Genomic DNA, 18,086 nt, shown 5'->3' with positions numbered 1-18,086 from the left:
CCCACTACCACCTACTCTAGTCTGGTCAGAGACATCTCCTGTTCCATCAAAGGCAAAGCTACCTGTAAAAGCGGTCATGTGATCTATAAACTAAGCGGCAACCAACGCGCTACTTTCTACGTGGATATGATGACTAATAAGTTGTCTGTCCGCATGAATGGCCACTGACAAACTGTGACCAAGAGACAACTGATCCATCCAGTCACTGAATATGGTGCCTAACATCACGTGCTTCACTTCAGCACTTGCTATCAACACCAGCTTTTATGAACTGCGCAGGTAAGATCTCTCCCTGCAATGTATCTTATGTTCCCGTAACCCCCTTGGAATCAACCTTTGCTAGTCCCTGTTCTCGACCTGCCTATCCCCTTCCTGCTCCCACTCCAGCACAACACAGGCTTCTATTCCATCACAACACATCCCCTAGACCTTTTCCCCTTCTCTATTTCTCTCCTTTCCCACTATCCCCCCCCCCCCCCCCCCAAATCTTCCAACTACACCTAGCAGCCCTACCCTGTCCCCACCACATTCTTGCATGCTACCACAAGCTGTGTTACACCTTCCTCCACCCAATGCTGCTTTCTCCCGCCTTCACCACCCCATGCTGCCTACTTACCCCCATCACTGGTTTTCTGCTTCCATCAGGTGCAGATGTGAGTCAGAGACAGTGTCTTTTGTGTGTGTGTGTGTGTGTGTGTGTGTGTGTGTGTGTGTGTGTAGGATTCTTCTTCTCTCTTTTTTTTTTTCTTCTAGTTCAGGAGGAGGCCTTGTAACCAAAAGCTAAATTGTACAGCTGTCTGCGACTCAGTGCTCCCCTATATGGTAAACAGTGATCTGTCCTTTTCAAACAATTGTCATAAATTAACTTAAGTGCACAACTCAAAAGGTTTTGCATCACTTGGATATATGACAAATGTGTGTGGGCTTAAATTCAAGGAGAATAGGGAGTTAAAGATTTAGTTTTATGGAAAAAAGTAACTTTACTGTGAAATAAGAAGAAAGGCAATCAATTTGAAAGTGTACATCTTTCAAATATAAACCTGCAGCTAGGCTACGTTCCGTACGTTGTTGCTCCATCTTGTCCATTGTTAACACACTTGGATTATAATTGACATGAGATGTTGCTGAACTAACCTACTCAACCTTTGATAATGGCACTTGTGAGGTCACTCAGTTCCTGCAGTGATGCACTGCAAGTCTCAACTTGTCTCAAGCACACTAACTTTGATTTGTGTCAGCATATACTGCAGATTTTTCATTTGGCTGATTTCTGCCTCCTGGAGGCAGGTGTTCATAATGTGGGAGATATAGTCTTGAGAATTATCATCTTGAAAGACAAATGCACTCCAAAATGTTGTCTGATGTGCTGGACAGCAAGCTGGAGGATCCAGTCACAATACAGCATAGCCCTCAAATTACCCCTGATAGTGTGAGAGGCATCAGAGACACCAGCCCTATACTTCACTTACTACTTGTAAGAGAATTTCCATCTAATGCAAGACAAAATTAATTTACGGATAGATTGCTGCTAACCATAGAGGACGCATTGAGTCACAGACAGACACAATGAAAAGACTGCTAAACTTATAGCTTTTGGACAAAAAGTCTTTCCTCAGAAGGAGAAAATGCCCACCACACTCACTCCAGTTACACCTGATGCCCCCTTTCTTCACATATATCAGTTGTACGATCTACAGCCCACTATTGTAGTCATTTTATTTATTTTTCATGTTGATGTGTTGTGTTTTCTTGTTGATTTTGTTCATTTTCATCTTTCACCATCGGCTCTGCCCCCTCAGATCTCACCTTTTTTGCCCCATATCTGATCCATTTCAGCTTTTTATGCTCTTGTTTTTCCTCACATTTTTATGTATTTTTTAATCCTTAATTATGGATCCTTGGTCGTTGCATGTGCACCAATACAGAAAAGTTTCCCTATTCCCAGCTAGAATACAGTCCCACATTCTGTTCTTGCATTGTTGCCTAGCTCACGGAATCCCCACAAATGGCCTGACAATCAAATTATCAGTTGCTGGCTGAGAACACTCCTCCCACACTGACCTCTATCAGTTCAAATTCAGTCAGTCTGTAGCCCTCACCACAATAGTCCTGCAAAACCATATGTATCAGGCCCAAACCTCCTTGCAGTATTTCTTCTCCATCCATAAAATTCTCCTATTCTGCACTCCCAAATTCCTACATCCCATCTTCCAGATTGAAACTTTCATTCTCCAGGAACTAGAGCAGCATGCACAATGCAGCCTGTAAAAACTCTCCAACCTGATGAGTTTCCCAACTTGCATTACCAATGTCCACCAGCTCTACAAAAACTCCCACTGCCTCTCCCTCCCCCCCCCCCCCCCCAACCCCCGATATCCTGTCTTACAGACTTAGTCCATTTACCACACCCTCAGAAACTCCCTCCCACCACCATACAGTATCCAAACCTAAACAAACGCAAAACACTGTCATGAACCAATCCTGCAAAAGCCTCAGTCCTACAGATGTGTCAGTCCTTTCCAAAGGCCTTGCCCTTTGCCCCAATACCAAATTCAGACATCCTGGACTTAAAGACCTTCTCTCCTTCTCCCGGTCCCTACTGTGGTAACACTTTTTCTCACCAATGCAACCAATCCAACCAATCCAAAACCAATATTGAAACTTGCCTGACCCAGTTCATTCCTCCATCAAACCATGATCCATCCCCATTGCCCCCAAATCATCCCTTATTAACTTTCCAGATTTTTTTTAACATTGAACCTTGCCTTACTATCGTTACCCAAATCCCTGAACATGGAAACCAGCCTTACATCTGCACCTCCAGCCTAAAAACTGAACACGAACTTATAATCCTACATGCCAACAAAGGCCTCTCCCTCTCCCTCTCCCTCTCCCTCTCCCTCCTCACTCCCACTGCTTCCCAAACTCCTACCTTCTGCATGGATCCTCAAATCCATAATCTCAACTACCCAGGACACCCCATTGTGGCCCCTTACTCACAGAATATCTGTTTCGTGGACCAGCACCTTCGCCTATTACCTCCCATATAAAATATACCAATCATTTCCCCATCAGCTCTCCACAGTTCCTGTTCCTTTAATACCTGATGCCCTACTCATCACTGTTGACACCACATCCCTTTACACCAACATTCCCAATGCCCATGGCCTTGCCACTATTGAACACTACCTTTCTCAGTGGCCCAGCAAACCAACAACTCATACATATTTAAAAACAATTACTTATCCTTTAATGTTACACTGTACAGACAAATTCATGATACAGCAATGGGCACCTATGTGGCACCACCCTATTCATGGGTAATCTAGAGGAATCCTTAACCACATAGTATCCCAAACTCCTCACCTGGTTCGGATTCATTTATGGCTTCTACATGATTTGGACTGAGGGTGAAAGCACTGCATTCCTCCAGAACCTCAACACCTTCTCCCCCATTCACTTCATCTGGTCCTGCTCAACCCCTACAAGCCACCTTCCTCAATATTGACCTCATCTCAAAAATGGCTACATCTCAAAAATGGCTACATCAGTACCTCTGTCTACACCTAACCTGCCAACCACCAACAGTACCTCCACAGCTGCAACCCATTTCAGCCACCCACGATTATCACATCTATAGTGAAGGGCAGTCCCTGTCCAAATTTGCCAAAAGTCCCACTGAGGCCTTAACAGGGTGAAATTACCCTCCCAACCTTGATCCAGAAACAGATCTCCTGTCTCTTGTCTGTTCAGTCATCTACCATCTCCCACATACCCATTGTCAGACACCGAGGAGCACACCACATATGATTCATTGAAACCTGAAATTGATAACAGTGAGATTTTTGAGTGCATTTCGAAAGGGTATACAAACGAGAAACGGTGATGGTGTATTTGTTGCAGTAGACAAGAAGAAACTCAACTCCACCAAGACAGAAATTGAAGCAACATTTGAGATTGTTTGGGGCAAGATTCAGTATCAGAGGTGGGCATAAAGTGATAATTGGATCCTTCTATTGCTCACCAGCTCATCTCCTGATGTAACAGAAAACTTCAGGGGTAACCTCAGCTAACTTGTACATAAGTGCCGCAGTCATACTGTAATCATCGGAGGAGACTTTAATCATCCAACAATTAATTGGGAAAATTACAATTTTGTTATTGGTGGGCATTATAAGACATCCTGTGGAATATTACTAAATGCCTTCTCTGGAAACTGCCTAGAATAGATAGTAACACCACTCATAATGAGAATATATTGGATCTAATGGCCACAAATAGACCTTACCTCTTTGGATTTCTACATTGAAACTGGTATCAGTGATCAGGACGTGGTTGTGGCAACAATGATTATGAAAGTACAAAGGACAAAGGACAACTAAAAAAAGGAGAAAAATCTTTATATTCAGTCAAATTATTTGACTGAGTAGATAAAGAATCTACTCACCAAGTGGTGTCAGAACACACAAAAAAAAGACTGTTGTGATTGGGAAGCTTTCGGAGCCAGTGGCTCCTTCTTCAGGCAGAAGGGTTGAAGGGGAAGGAAGAAGGGTGAAGGAAAAGGACTGCAGAGGTCTAGGAAAAGGCGTAGATTTTGGGAAAGTCACCCAGAACTGCAGATCAGGGGAGACTTACCATACGGGATGAGAAGGAAAGACTGATTGTTGGGGACTGCATCGGATGATATTTGAAAACCTGAGAGCTTAAAGGTGGACGACAGGGTAATACACAAGACAGAGATTACTACTAAAACATCATGCACAACTTAATAAGAGTCAGAAGCTAAGTGCATTGTACGTAATAGAGGTGGGAGGGGATGGTGAAAAATAGAAGGAAAGACAATAAAAGACGTAGAAAACTAAAATGGGGTGAAGTAAAGAGTAGTTACAATGAAGATAAGTTGAGATAGAAGAAATTAATGTAAATTAAGATATGGTGGGTGGTAACCAAAGACATGTCATAGTGCTAGTTCCCACCTGCGGAGTTCTGAGAAACTGGTGTCTGGGGAAAGAACCCAGATGGCACGTGTGGTGAAACAGGCGCCAAGGTCACAAATGTCATGTTGTAGAGCATGCTCTGCAACAGAATATTGTGCGTTGCCAGTATATACCCTCTGCCTGTGCCCACTCATCATAATTGATAATTTGGTGGTAGTCATGCAGATGTAGAAGGCTGAACAGTGTTTACATGACATGTCGTTTCGCAGGTGGCTCTCCCTTTGATAGTATGTGTTTTGCCAGTTACAGGGCTATTGTAGGTGGTGGTAGGAGGGTGCATAGGGCAAGTCTTGCAGTGGGGACAGTCACAGGGATTGAAGCCATAGGTTAGGGAGATAGGTGCAGAAGCAGCATAGGGTTTGACAAGAATATTGCAGAGATTGGGAGGGCAACAGAAAGCTATTCTAAGTCCAGTGGGCAAAATCCTGCAACTCATCAGTAAAATTAAAAGTCTTACACCTCCCCAGCAGCATTTCACTGTCCCCCACCCTTACCCTACTATCCCTCTCCCCCTTCCCCGTCCCCAACCCAGCCTCCACCTTACCCCCAACCAGTCACCATTCCTATCATGCACTGGTGCTTCTGCTCACATTATGGCTTCAGTTGCCAGAGACTGCAGTCTGTGTGTGTGTGTGTGTGTGTGTGTGTGTGTGTGTGTGTGTGTGTGTGTGGTTTTTTTTTTTCCAAAGGCCTTGCTGGCTGAAAGCTTATTTGTGACAGTCTTTTTGTTGGGCATATTTGTGACTCAGCAAGAGATCTGCCCCACCTGAAAAGGTGAATGAACTGAGTAGTGTTGAGAAACAGCTGAAATCGTTAAAATTGAATTAAGCTCCACGGCCCAAAGGAATTCTGTACAGAATTTGCAGCTGAGTTATCCCCTTTTCCAACTATAATCTATCATATATACCTTGAACAAAAAACTGTGCCCAGCACAGGTCACACTTTTCTACAAGAAGGATAGTAGAAGTGATTCATAAAACTACCATCCAGTATTGTTGACATTTATTTGTTGTAGAATTTAGAACATATTCTGAGCTCAAACATAATGAGGTACCTTGGACAGACTAATCTTCTCAATTCCAAACAGCATGGATTCCGAAAACTTTGGTCATGTGAAACCCAGCTCGCACCTTTCTCACAAGATATACTGAAAGCTTTGGATCAAGGCAGTCAGGCAGATGCAGAATTTCTTGACTTCTGAAAAGCATTAGACTCAATCCACACATAAGCTTACTGTCAAAAATATTATCATATGGGGTATCAAGTGAAATTTGTGACTGGATTGAGGACTTTTGTGGTAGGGAGGACACAGCATGTTATCTTGGTTGGAGAGTTATCATCAGATGTAGTCCAGGGAAGTGTGTTGAGACTCTTGTTGTTCATGTTATATATTAATGACGTTGCAGGCAATACTGGTAGTACCTGATTTTTTGTAACTGATGCAGTTATCTATGATGAAGTACTGTCTGAAAGAAGCTGCATAAATATTGAGTCAGAAATTAAGATTTCAAAGTGGTGCAAAGATTGGTAACTTGCTTTAAATGTTCAGAAATGTAAAATTGTGCACTTAAACAACATAGTATCCTATAACATCAGTCACTGTTGGAAACAACCAGCTCATTCAAATACCTGGGTGAGATGTGAAATGGAACAATCACACAGTCTCAGTTGTAGGTAAAGTGGGTGGTAGACATTGGTTTATTGCTAGAATACTGGGGAAGTGCAGTCAGTCTACAAAGGAGATTGCTTACAAATCACTTGTGTACTTGCTTTAGAATATCGCTCAAGTATCTGGGTGGACCTGTACCAGATAGGACAAACAGGTGATGTTGAATGTATATACAGAAGGGCAGCACAAATGGTCACAGGTATGTTTGATCCGTGGGAGAGCGTCATAGAGATACTGAAGGAACTGAACTGGCATACTCTCGAATATAGACATAAAATGTCCTGAGAAAGTCTATTAACAAAGTTTCAAGAACCAGCTTCAAATGATGACATTACGAATTACTACAACCCCCTATGGGGCACTCGCATAGGATTTTTAAGGGTAAGATTAAAACAATTATTGCTTGTGCAGAGACAGTCTGTCTGTCAGTCTTCACCCCGCTCCATACTTGAATGAAATGGAAAGAAACCCTAATAACTTGTACAAAGTGGTGTACCCTCTGCTATGCACCTCACCATGGTTTGCAGAGTATACATGTAGATGTAGACTCAGAACCACTCAAGACTGGAGCAACTGAATCACATTCTCCAGCAGGGTTTTGGCTACCTCTCGTTGTTTCCTGAAATGAGGAATGTCCGTCCCTACACTAACCCTGGTCCCAGCCCCTAGCCTCATGGCTCATATCCCTGAAATGGACCTAAAAGTAGAACCTGTCCAATACGTCCTCCCACCACCATATACTCCAATCCTGTCAGAGGCATCTCTTACCCCATTCAATGCAAGGCTACCTGTGAAAGCAGCCATGTGATATACAAAAACTAAGCTGCACCCACTGTGCCACTTTCTATTTGGAGATAACAGCTAACAGGCTCTCTGTCTGCGTGAATGGCCACAACCAAACTGTGGTCAAGTGACAGCTGGACCATCCAGTTGCTGAACATGCTGCCAAGCATGATGTGTTTCACTTCAATGACTGCATCACAGCCTGTGCCATCGGGATCCTTCCTACCAACACCAGCTTTTCTGAACTGCGTAGGTGGGAACTTCATTCTCATAAACCCCCTGGCCTCAACTTTCACTAGTGCCTCTCCTTCACCCCCTTCCCTGCTCCTGCTCCTGCTCCAGCACTACAAATGCCCTCCTTTCCTCCTTGCACTTACTAGTCTTTCCCCTTTTCTATGTCTCTCCTATCCCCTTCTATAGCACAACCTCCCGGCACTGCACCAAGCATTTCTATCATGTCACTCCATAGCAGCACATCATCTTTCCTGTTTGCTACTGTGATAATCGTCCCTCACCTGACCCATGCCTCCTTGTTAAACTCATTACCCACCCCAGATTGCTGTCTGCATCAGACGAATGAACAGAGCTCACAGTTGGGTCAGAGAGACCCTAAACAGTAGCCATGTGTGGTCAAGGCGCGCGCGCGCGCGCGTGTGTGTGTGTGTGTGTGTGTGTGTGTGTGTGTGTGTGTGTGTGTGTGTGTGTGTGTGTGATGCTAATTTAAGATAGTACTCATACATAGCTAAGGGACTGCGTACCTGAAACATATGTTGGTACCTAGCTGCTTCCACAGTCTTTGATGATCATTGGATAAATCCTGCACTTATCAGTAAAGAGAACCCAACACCATAGAACCTGGCTTTATTTCAGTTGTTCCCTTGCCTACATTTTTAACACATGATGCTGCTGCATAGTTTCTTCTGTTGTTTGCAGTGTATACTCAAGAAGTGAAATCACTTTGTGTAGATGGTTGTGTACTGTTTGGATAGCCACATCCCTTCTAGTTGCCTCCAGAAAGACCACCTGCAGTTCTGTTGCATTCTCATCAGGTTATGTAAGAGCCACAATTTGTAGGTAGTGGTTATTGCCTGGTTGTTTCTGACTGCTGGTGACCACTAAGAGGCAGATTTTCAATGTTTTATGTCTCACAGTTGTGGTTGAATGTTGGCATGAAATCACTGCAGTGTACACCAGTTCACTGACAACTTTCCATATTGGCAGTCCTTCTTGCTGTTAAGTGACAATGCTCACACTTGAAACTTAGATGACTGTTGGATCCATGTTGACAGATTGAAATGAGTCCTCATGGTGCATTGCTCCATTCATGATAGGAGACGTAGCTTGTTCCACTGAACTACGCTGAATACAGTTTTAGTTTTACCTCCTTTACACATGTAGCTGTATGTAGTGATTTTCTGTCACCCAAGGAATATTGAGAAATAATGTGTGTTGCTGACTAAAAAACACCAACTATGAAGTCATGGAGGTAAAAAACCTTATCAGTTTTTCACTGTGTGCAGCACAATTTTGACAAAGTGGGTCTGTAGTGTTTGTGGAAAAGGGTTGTGGTATGAGAGAATGGAAATTGCTTCCAGCAGCAGCAGAAGATTATTTTTACTTTTTTTGTTTATATTAAGTTGTATTGGTTTTAGAAACAATTTTTTGTTGGCAAAGGGGAAAGTAAAGATGTGTGGTATAGTAAAATACTTTCCTCTACCTTGAATAAAAAGGTTATCAAAGTTTTTGGTAAAGCATAAAGCCTTGAAATAACAGTATATATTTACTAGAGAATTACAGCTCAGAAACTGTCCTACTGCAAAAAATTCTAATCTACTAATTATCATAACAAATTACTGTTACAAGATTTAAAAAATAACTCACAAATACTATTGGAAAATTGAATTTTCAAAAAGAAATGAGTGTAGAAGTAAACAAATGAATGTTGCCGTAGTACTAAAATAATATGGACATAAATGACAGGAGGTATTTCTTTATTGCTTTTCTTCTGCACAGCTCTGAGGAAAGGTTCCAAAAATATTGAGTGAATGATATTTACATATAATTTCATATGTATTGCACACTTAAGATAACAAGGTTGGCCCTATGCTCTCAAATTTTGAAAAGTTTTTCATTCAGTGCTTAAGTACATATGTGTAGAGGGAAAAAATGTTCACATTGTCGATCTAGAAAGACTTGTTATTGAAAAACAGACAAAAGTAAATGGCTTGTTGGAAAGAAGATTTCTTGGCAGATACGACTAAAAAAAATGCTTATTTGCAAATAAACTGAGGAGCATTTTTTCAGAACTTGATTTATGCAAAAAAAAAAATTTTAAAGTTGAGTTGGGTATGATATTGACCTTTCACATCAACTCCTGAACCAAGTTTTGCAAAAGTCGACTACTGCCGTGTATATGAACACTTCAAATAACAAGTTTTTAGCGAAATATGATATATGCATTCTTACAGTTACAGCAACAGTCAAGAAATGCAAAATAATTACTCTCTCGTCTTGGCTCTGTTTCCGCAGAAAACAGTGAACAATAATGGCATATATTGGTTGCATTAATTGACGTTACTCATTGTTGTAACAATATTTATGGCGAGAATAGTGTTGCAACCAGATTTCATTGCCATTAGAACACCTGTAGCTTACTTTTACACAAGTGTTCACTCAATGCTCACGTGTACACCTCCAAAGAAGTATAGCAGTTAGAGTGGATGATTCTGAAAATGACATACAGGTTAAAGAATGTTCTGATGCGAGAAAATCCCAATTCAAGAAAAGCTTACATCAACCTAAAATGCAAAGAAGAACGTAAAAATGAACTTATTATTAAATGTAATAATGGACTTGATGTTTTGCCTTCTAAAGCTACAGAAATGAAAGAATACAAAGCTTCTGAACTCTGCTATGAAGATATTTTCCACTTTCATTATCACATAACATCATTGAATAAAATGGATCAAGCTAAGTTTATGTTAAGATTTATTAATATTTCTCCACCTCAGTGCAGAGTAGTGGACACCCAGAAAGCAAAAAGGAAAAAAAGCAGTGACACTCAAGTATACCATCAGAGAAAGGAGGAGTGAAGTAGTGCCTGTTGGTGCTGCCATATTCCAAGGAGTACCTGGCTTGTCAAAGAATAGGTTATACTATCCAATAATCAGGTTCCATAAAGAAAGAATATTGCCAACAAAGGACGAGGAGCTATAGAACAGGAAAGGATCATAAGGAGGTAACTATTGCCTTTAAGAATGATATGAAAAAATATATAAATGCAGAGACAGCCACCATGAAAGGGGGAAGTCTATGAGAGGTTATTTGCCTTCAGATCTCACAGTCAATAAAATGTTCAAGAGGTTCTGAAAAAATTTGGACTGAAACAGTGTTCCTTTTCAAAATACAAGCATATATTTGACAAACATTTCAACCCACTATTCAGGACACCTCATTCCAATACTTGTTCCACTTGTTAGTTTGGTTTAATGAAAATAAAAGCTGAAACATGTCTGCAGAAGAAGAGTCAACTACAAACTAGACACAGATTACATAAAATTTGTGCAAAACCATTTTTTGATATAAAGAAGGAAGATGATGATAGTTTCATTAAGGTATGCTTTGATGTGCAACAAAAGCAGCGTATTCCAAGACTATTAATTAGTGAGGTTTTCTGTGTTGGACAAGTACAGTTACACAATCCATACTAAGAAGCAAAAAAGTGAAATCATTATTTTCTACACCTGGCTGGAGACAGAATCTTCAAAAGGATGCAGTGAAGTTGCTTTGGCTTTGCTGGACTTTCTTTCTGACTTGATGAGAAATACCAGTTGATGGCGCCAATACTATACACCTGTTCTCAGATTCTTGCAGCAGCCAAAGTAAAAACAGCTGTGTGATAGTGATGCTTACAGAATTTTTGGAAAACAGCTCAAAATTCAATAACATTCATCTCTTCTTCCTTGTTCATGGCTTTAGCTACATGTCTACAGACAGTGTGTTTGGTAGAAATGAGAAGTCTTACAGAAAAAAGAAAGCATCTGGTCTTCTAAAGAATATTACAGTATTTTAGAAGAGCATGGTACCATCAAAGTTCTAAATACAGACTGGACTGTGTTAAAAATCTTAAAGATAGTGCACAGAGAGTACTAAAAGCCAAACTGTTATTCTAAATGAACAGCCAGCATGTCATCTCATACAGGAAAACAAAGAAAATTGTTAATGTGTCACTAAGTGCTACATTCTTCGGAGATCCAGTACAAGTTGACATCCTGAAATGAAAGAAATCATGCATAAATCAGTACTACCATCCACCCTTTTACCAAAACAAAATATGGTAAGCAAAGAAAAGAAGAAAGATTTTCTGCCTTGCTAAAGTATTTTGAAATTCGAGAGGATGCAAAGGAGTTTTACAAAGATGTCCTACACAGGGAACGTATAAATGTAAGAGGGAAAACTTGACAATAACACTGTGACTGTAACATGCAATACTTTTGTGTAATTTATTTCATACTTCATGTAGTATTGACAAGCTAAACAACTACCTGAAGATAGTTATTACTGCTGTTATTTTATTATGCCACTGTATTTCTATCATTATTGTTTGTATTTCATTACAACACTTTTAATAATGTCAGTGAGATGTAGTAGTTGTGTAAAAATTCAAATGCTCAAACATATCTATCTAGGTGAAAACAGGAAAACTCATTTTATGAAAAACTGTACCTGTTGTATTTATCAAGATTTGAAAAAATGCTCCTCAATTTTGAGTGTGACTCAGACCAGTCTGCATTACTGTTTATATCTACTATTAAACAGTTGTCAGAATTTCTGAAGACCACATAATTGTTTATGGGAGACTATTCTGAGGAAAAGTGCACTATTAACCTGGCTTTTACAATATTTCAGCATTGTGTAAAGACTGGTAAACAGCTGTAAATGTATTGAATGATATGATTTTGAACTGAAGTAAATACACATTTTGTGACATATGACAGCAAGATAAAAGAAAGTTAAATATTGGGCACAAAGTTCAATTCAAATGGGAATGCCTCAGCATGCAAAAGAGAATGAACATATATTGGGTTATGCACACAGCAGATGTATTAGATCGAAAAGTGCAGTTCATCTCTGAATAAGACTGCTTATGAAACGGTTGTGTGTTGCATAACAGAGTATTAATATGGCATGGAAGATGTGAGAAGAATGTAAATAATTTGGGAGAAAAAGTAACAACTCATTGAATAATAGAAATATTGAGTCACAGATAGACACACAAAAGAGACTGGAAATGTGGTTAGCTTAAGGACATATGTTTCAAGTCACAATACAGAAAAAGAATTTGTCTGAAGGCTAACAAAGTTTTCAGAGTGGAATATTGCTCAGATTGTGAAATTGACGTAAGATTAGACTAACAATGGATATCCCCCCCCCCCCCCCCCCCCACACACACACACACACACACAAGTTGACAGCACAGATGATCATGTGTTTAACTTATCGTTTCTTATAAATCAGTATTGGCAGACACTTGAGAAAAAAGCTGACACTGTTGGGGGGGATACTAAAATTAAATAAATGCTTTCCTATCCACATGCCATCCACGAATGGAAACACTTAATATATGATGCACTGAAGATTTGCTGTATATTTCATAACAATTCTAGTTTGTATTAGTAAAGACACCCTAAATGTGCTTTTGATTATGAATAGGCCAAAGTGAAACTGACTCCACTTGACTTACTATCACCTTGTGTCTCTTCCTAACCAACTCTTGTTCTAGGCCAGATATACAGTTAAAATGAGACAATTCTAAGAACTGAGATGAATACCCCTCACAGCATACCGCATATTTGTTCTCATACTTATTACATATTTGTTCAGGCCAAATCATCCTTCACATGATTTGTGCAATTTGACAGTTGCAATTACTTACTTTGGTTGCTACCTCATACACAGCATATTGTCCATAACTCAAGGGTATTCCCATGTCACCAAGACTACCTATTGTACCTCTGAACCTTTATTTATTTTAACACTGTCTGTGAGGTGACATAGGTATCACATTAGAAATTCAGAAGTGCACACACACTAAAAGCAACATTGGGGTGGATTTCTACTTTACTTCTTACAGACTTTTTAATAGAATTAAAAATTATAAAACTTACATGTTCGTGTGATTTAGTTTATGACATTTTATAAGCACTTTAACATAAAGTTTCATTTGCTTGCAGTATTCCCACAATTGTTCCTGCATATGGTTTCTCAAAGAAGGAAGTTTTTAGGAAGTCCTTCCACCAAGAAGGAAAAATAAATAAAGGGAGAGAAAAGGGTGTTTGAATAAGAAAATAATTGTGTTGAAGGCAAAGGAATATATATATATATGTATGGTTTGTAAGAGAATCTTGTTTTATACATATTTTATATTGATGTTCTAAAAATAAAAACTGTTGTAAAACTATAATCTTTGTTTTTGTGGCTGAATTATTCACACAGTACTTTTAAAGCCCTCTTCAGTCTGAACACACACTATCCCATAATAGCACTCTAAAGTTGTGCTTTTAGATATCGTTTGCCTACTTCATTTGTATAGCAATGCAATATTTTCCATTTTTGAAATAATATAAGGTGTAGACTCATTCATGGCATTTATGAGTTTAAATTTAATATATGGAAGTTCCAAGTTTTTCATTGCTGCCATGTCTGGAGAAACATTGATATTTTTCCATGTATTTCCATGCCAGATCACATTCTAGCATGCCCATATGTATCCTTTTCTTCAGACATGTATAATATACACAGTGACAAGAACAGATTGTAATGACCTTGCATAAAGACATGTTTGAATATGTTATCAATGCATTATAGACTAACATTAAAAAAAAACTGTAACACCAAGGAGGAGTCATGGGGCTGAACTGAACTTTATGCCATACATCAAGTTTGCAACAACACCCAAATGATTAAGATGCCAGAATCTCAGAATTTGGTGTGGTGTGTGAAGCCCCATATGCAACAATTAGAGCCTTTAAACAACATGACATGGAATCAAATAGGACCTGTTCATGATCCTGGGGAACATGTGGGGTCCTGCCCACTCGTCTCATATAGGGTGCCTAAAGGATCTGCATTCTCAGAATGCTATACAACAATTCAAGCAAATCATGTTAATAGGTTTCATTATGAATAAGAAGATTGATAATACTTATCTTTGAACTTACAATGGTGTTGCAAGTGATGGGTGACATTCAAACAATCAAAGTCCTTTGCTGTATACAAGGTCCATGGAAGCAGTTGGTATGGATCACACGTCACTGCTATTGTAGTGCTCTCCTAGTACTGTGCTAATATGGCCAGCTGAGGCTAGCAGGAGCAGCACTTAATTCTCTTTGGCTGGAGGGCGTTCCTGGCATGGTGTGGTCCTAGTCAGTGCGCCTTTGGCCAACGACGTCTCACCACCTTCTCTGCTCTTGCATTCTTCATCTTCATTCCGGTGCTTGTGGTTATGCCAGAACATAACATTATTCCCACACTTTAGTCTACAAAGCATCAACAGTGCTTACTGGAGGGCCATGACATCCAAATTGCCAGCCAACCAATCCCTAAGCATCTTGGAATGGCAACATGATAGGCACATTTACAGACCATGTAAACAATACTTTCTGTGTCACTTGTGGTAGTACATTGTCCTACTGAAATATGAATTGTGAAATTACTTAATGGAAGAACTGTACCTGGGGCCCTAGAACCTCTTGTAGGTGATACCTGCTGTCCAGACTGCCTTCAGTATGTAGTTTCCAGCTGGCCAAGTGTGATGCTGAGTGGTGGGGCTCAGTGACAGACTGGTTGTTGAAACGACACATTCTTGCTTTTAATTACATTTCTCCATTTACACTGAGAGGCAGTCACACTTCATTCTGGCATTGCAGGCTGGGTACAGTCAGTGAGTGGCAAATCCTTTATAATGCAGCTTCCAATTGCCTCTCTTAGCACCGTCGAAGTGTATCATGCTAAGGCTAGCCACATACTGCGTGCCATTCGCACAAAGGAGCCACACAGTTTGACTGCCAAACCCACGTTTTACATTGCACCATGCCACTTCCACTGCAGAGGGACTTCCCTACAGCTTTCACACGTTACAAATACAATTGCCATAAGCATGAACCAGCTTTCAATAAACATATTATATTATATAAACATATTCATATTATAATAATTTAAAACTTCAATGTATTCTTTTGTTTTTTCATCTATACATTACAAAAAAACTAATTTTCTCCCCATACATCAAGGAGTTTAAACAACAAAGAATACACACTTCATAATTTTAGATACTCGGTCAAATAAAATAAACCTGCTCCTAATTGATATGTGTTACAAGGTGACAGGGGTTAAGGCACTGGAGTTGTACTAAATCATTTAAGATGAATGTCACAATGGTTCCTTTGAAAAAGACGTAGTTGATATCCTTCCCTATCCTTGTGCTACCTAAGTTTGCACAGCCTATGATGACCTTATCATCAATGAGATGTTAAATCCCAATCTTCCTTCCTTGCTTTTTTGTTGTATCTTGTGATGACCAAACGAATCACACATGGGGGGCTCTTCACCACATTGCAAGAAAATGCAGAATGCCAGAGTGTGGTCACCATGCTGGGGTCCAAGACATAGATGGTCATCACTATAGGACATATTGTAGCGGGGATCTTTCGAAAATGTTTCATTTTGCTGCCCAGCACACCATTGATTTAAATGCAGCAATTGCAGTATTTGGTGTTCGGCTTTTCTGTATAATGGAAGCCAATGCAGTGGTATTCACATGAGCAGTCCACCTTGCAGGAGACATCACCGTACCATCAATGTATACTGATTCAAACCAATTGCAGTTCTTAATTATTGAGATGGTGCTGTGGATGAAGCTGTATGATCTGTTACAGCCACATGGATGAGAGGATAGTGATCACATGCTACAGTTAATTTCCTGGGCCAGCACGTTTGTCATTGCATACAATTCTCATCTATCCACTGGCTTTACAACCATATAACTGCTGTATCAGCATATTATGTATGCACAAAAATGTCACAGTATGACAAATCCATTTTCTGTAAATCAATTGTTATGTCCCTTTGAACTCAGTCAGATTTAATATTATACCCTTAGGTGTCAACAACACGTATTGGGACTTACTTTCACATTCCTACTTCTCTTGACTGCACTTAATTTCATAAAGTAGGTGCAACACCGCAAGAGATATTGCTTCTGCGTGAACATGCATGTAATCTCTCAGCTATCTTAACCGAGTAAAGGTAGCACAGTGGTTAACAGAGCTGACTCACATTCAGAAGGATAGCAGTTCAATCCCCCATCCAGTATTAGGGTTTCCATGGCTTCCTTAAATTGACTAAGGGTAATAATGGGATTGTTGTCATGAGAAGGACAGGCCAATTTCCTTCATAATGTCCTTATTGTCAATGGATTATTAAATCTCAATCTTCCCTCCTTCCCTACAATCTTGCTTGTTGCTGGTACAATATTTTACACATCATCTAAAATTGGATTCATTCAAACAGTTTTTTCTGGATATTACAGTTGCCACAGCCGTTTGTGTACGAGGTACCCCTGGCTCCGAATGCAACTAATTTTTGTTATATAAACTGTACAAAGAGCCTGCCTGTAATGTCTATCGCCTTTCAACAGATGACCAATCCACACTGTTATAGGTCGAATTGTCATCACTAAAGCCACCTTGCCAATCAAATCACAATGCCAAATCACCTGACAGGTGATAAAGAGGGCTCTCAGAGCTATGACCAGAAAATTTCAATCTCTCTCTCTCTCTCTCTCTCTCTCTGGCGTGGAGATAACGAATATTGGCAGCAACCAGGACCAAGCCATTGGCAACCGTCGCAAGGTTCTTTTCATACAGGCCAGCCAATAAACTATGTCCAAGCTATTCCAATGTCAAACAGTCAATATCCACCATGGTGGGATACAAGCAGGCCACCTCCAACTCCAACAGAAAATTCACAAAATGTGAAAATAACAGAGGTACCTTCTGATACCAAACAAAATTCACAGAAGCCGACAAACTAATTGCGGTCCCTGTAGGCCTTCGCCAGGCAACCGAGGGCAACAAGGAAGGCAATAGGTCAAAGAAGCACAATGTAAACATGATTCGATATCAGGATGGAAATAAATTAGAAGATGAGCTATATCAAGAACTTGTCATTTCTGATAAGATAGAAAAGGAAATAATTCAAGGAAGTGTCACCGGGAGTATAAATGGGATACCAACTACAATTCTGTTTGATACAGGTGCAAATGTATCCATGATGAATATGCAATTTTTCAAGAAGGTTTCGCAACTAGGAAAATTACCAATCTTAGCCATCGCAAATTGCAAGGTTATTGGAGCATTGGGAAATAAGACACAAACCATAAAATTCCAGACACAGGTGGAAGTTACCTTAGGAAATGAGAAATGATCGCTTGACATGCTTGTTCCTATTGATTGATAACTTATTCGTACCAGTGCTACTTGGACTCGAGTTCCTTCGGGAAAAGGAAGGTATAATTAATCTCGCCTGGGGCACGTGTGATCTTAATCACCAACAGCGACCGAAAACTTTGATGTTGA

General features: G+C 40.0%; 1 protein-coding gene across 2 annotated transcripts in view; it reads left to right on the top strand.

The window, feature by feature from the left end:
- Window positions 1–13,912, top strand: part of LOC124777659 (very-long-chain (3R)-3-hydroxyacyl-CoA dehydratase 2) — a 77,753-nt gene extending 63,841 nt beyond the window's left edge. For both annotated transcript variants that reach the window (XM_047253140.1, XM_047253141.1), the window contains one exon: window positions 13,683–13,912. In XM_047253140.1, the coding sequence (XP_047109096.1) occupies window positions 13,683–13,762 (80 nt within the window). In that variant the 3' untranslated portion in view covers window positions 13,763–13,912. The remainder of the gene's footprint in view (window positions 1–13,682) is intronic.
- Window positions 13,913–18,086: the final 4,174 nt, after the last annotated feature.

This window comes from Schistocerca piceifrons, chromosome 2, assembly GCF_021461385.2.
Source record: "Schistocerca piceifrons isolate TAMUIC-IGC-003096 chromosome 2, iqSchPice1.1, whole genome shotgun sequence".
Lineage (NCBI taxonomy): Eukaryota > Metazoa > Arthropoda > Insecta > Orthoptera > Acrididae > Schistocerca > Schistocerca piceifrons.
This window is presented reverse-complemented; position numbering and strand designations above follow the sequence as displayed.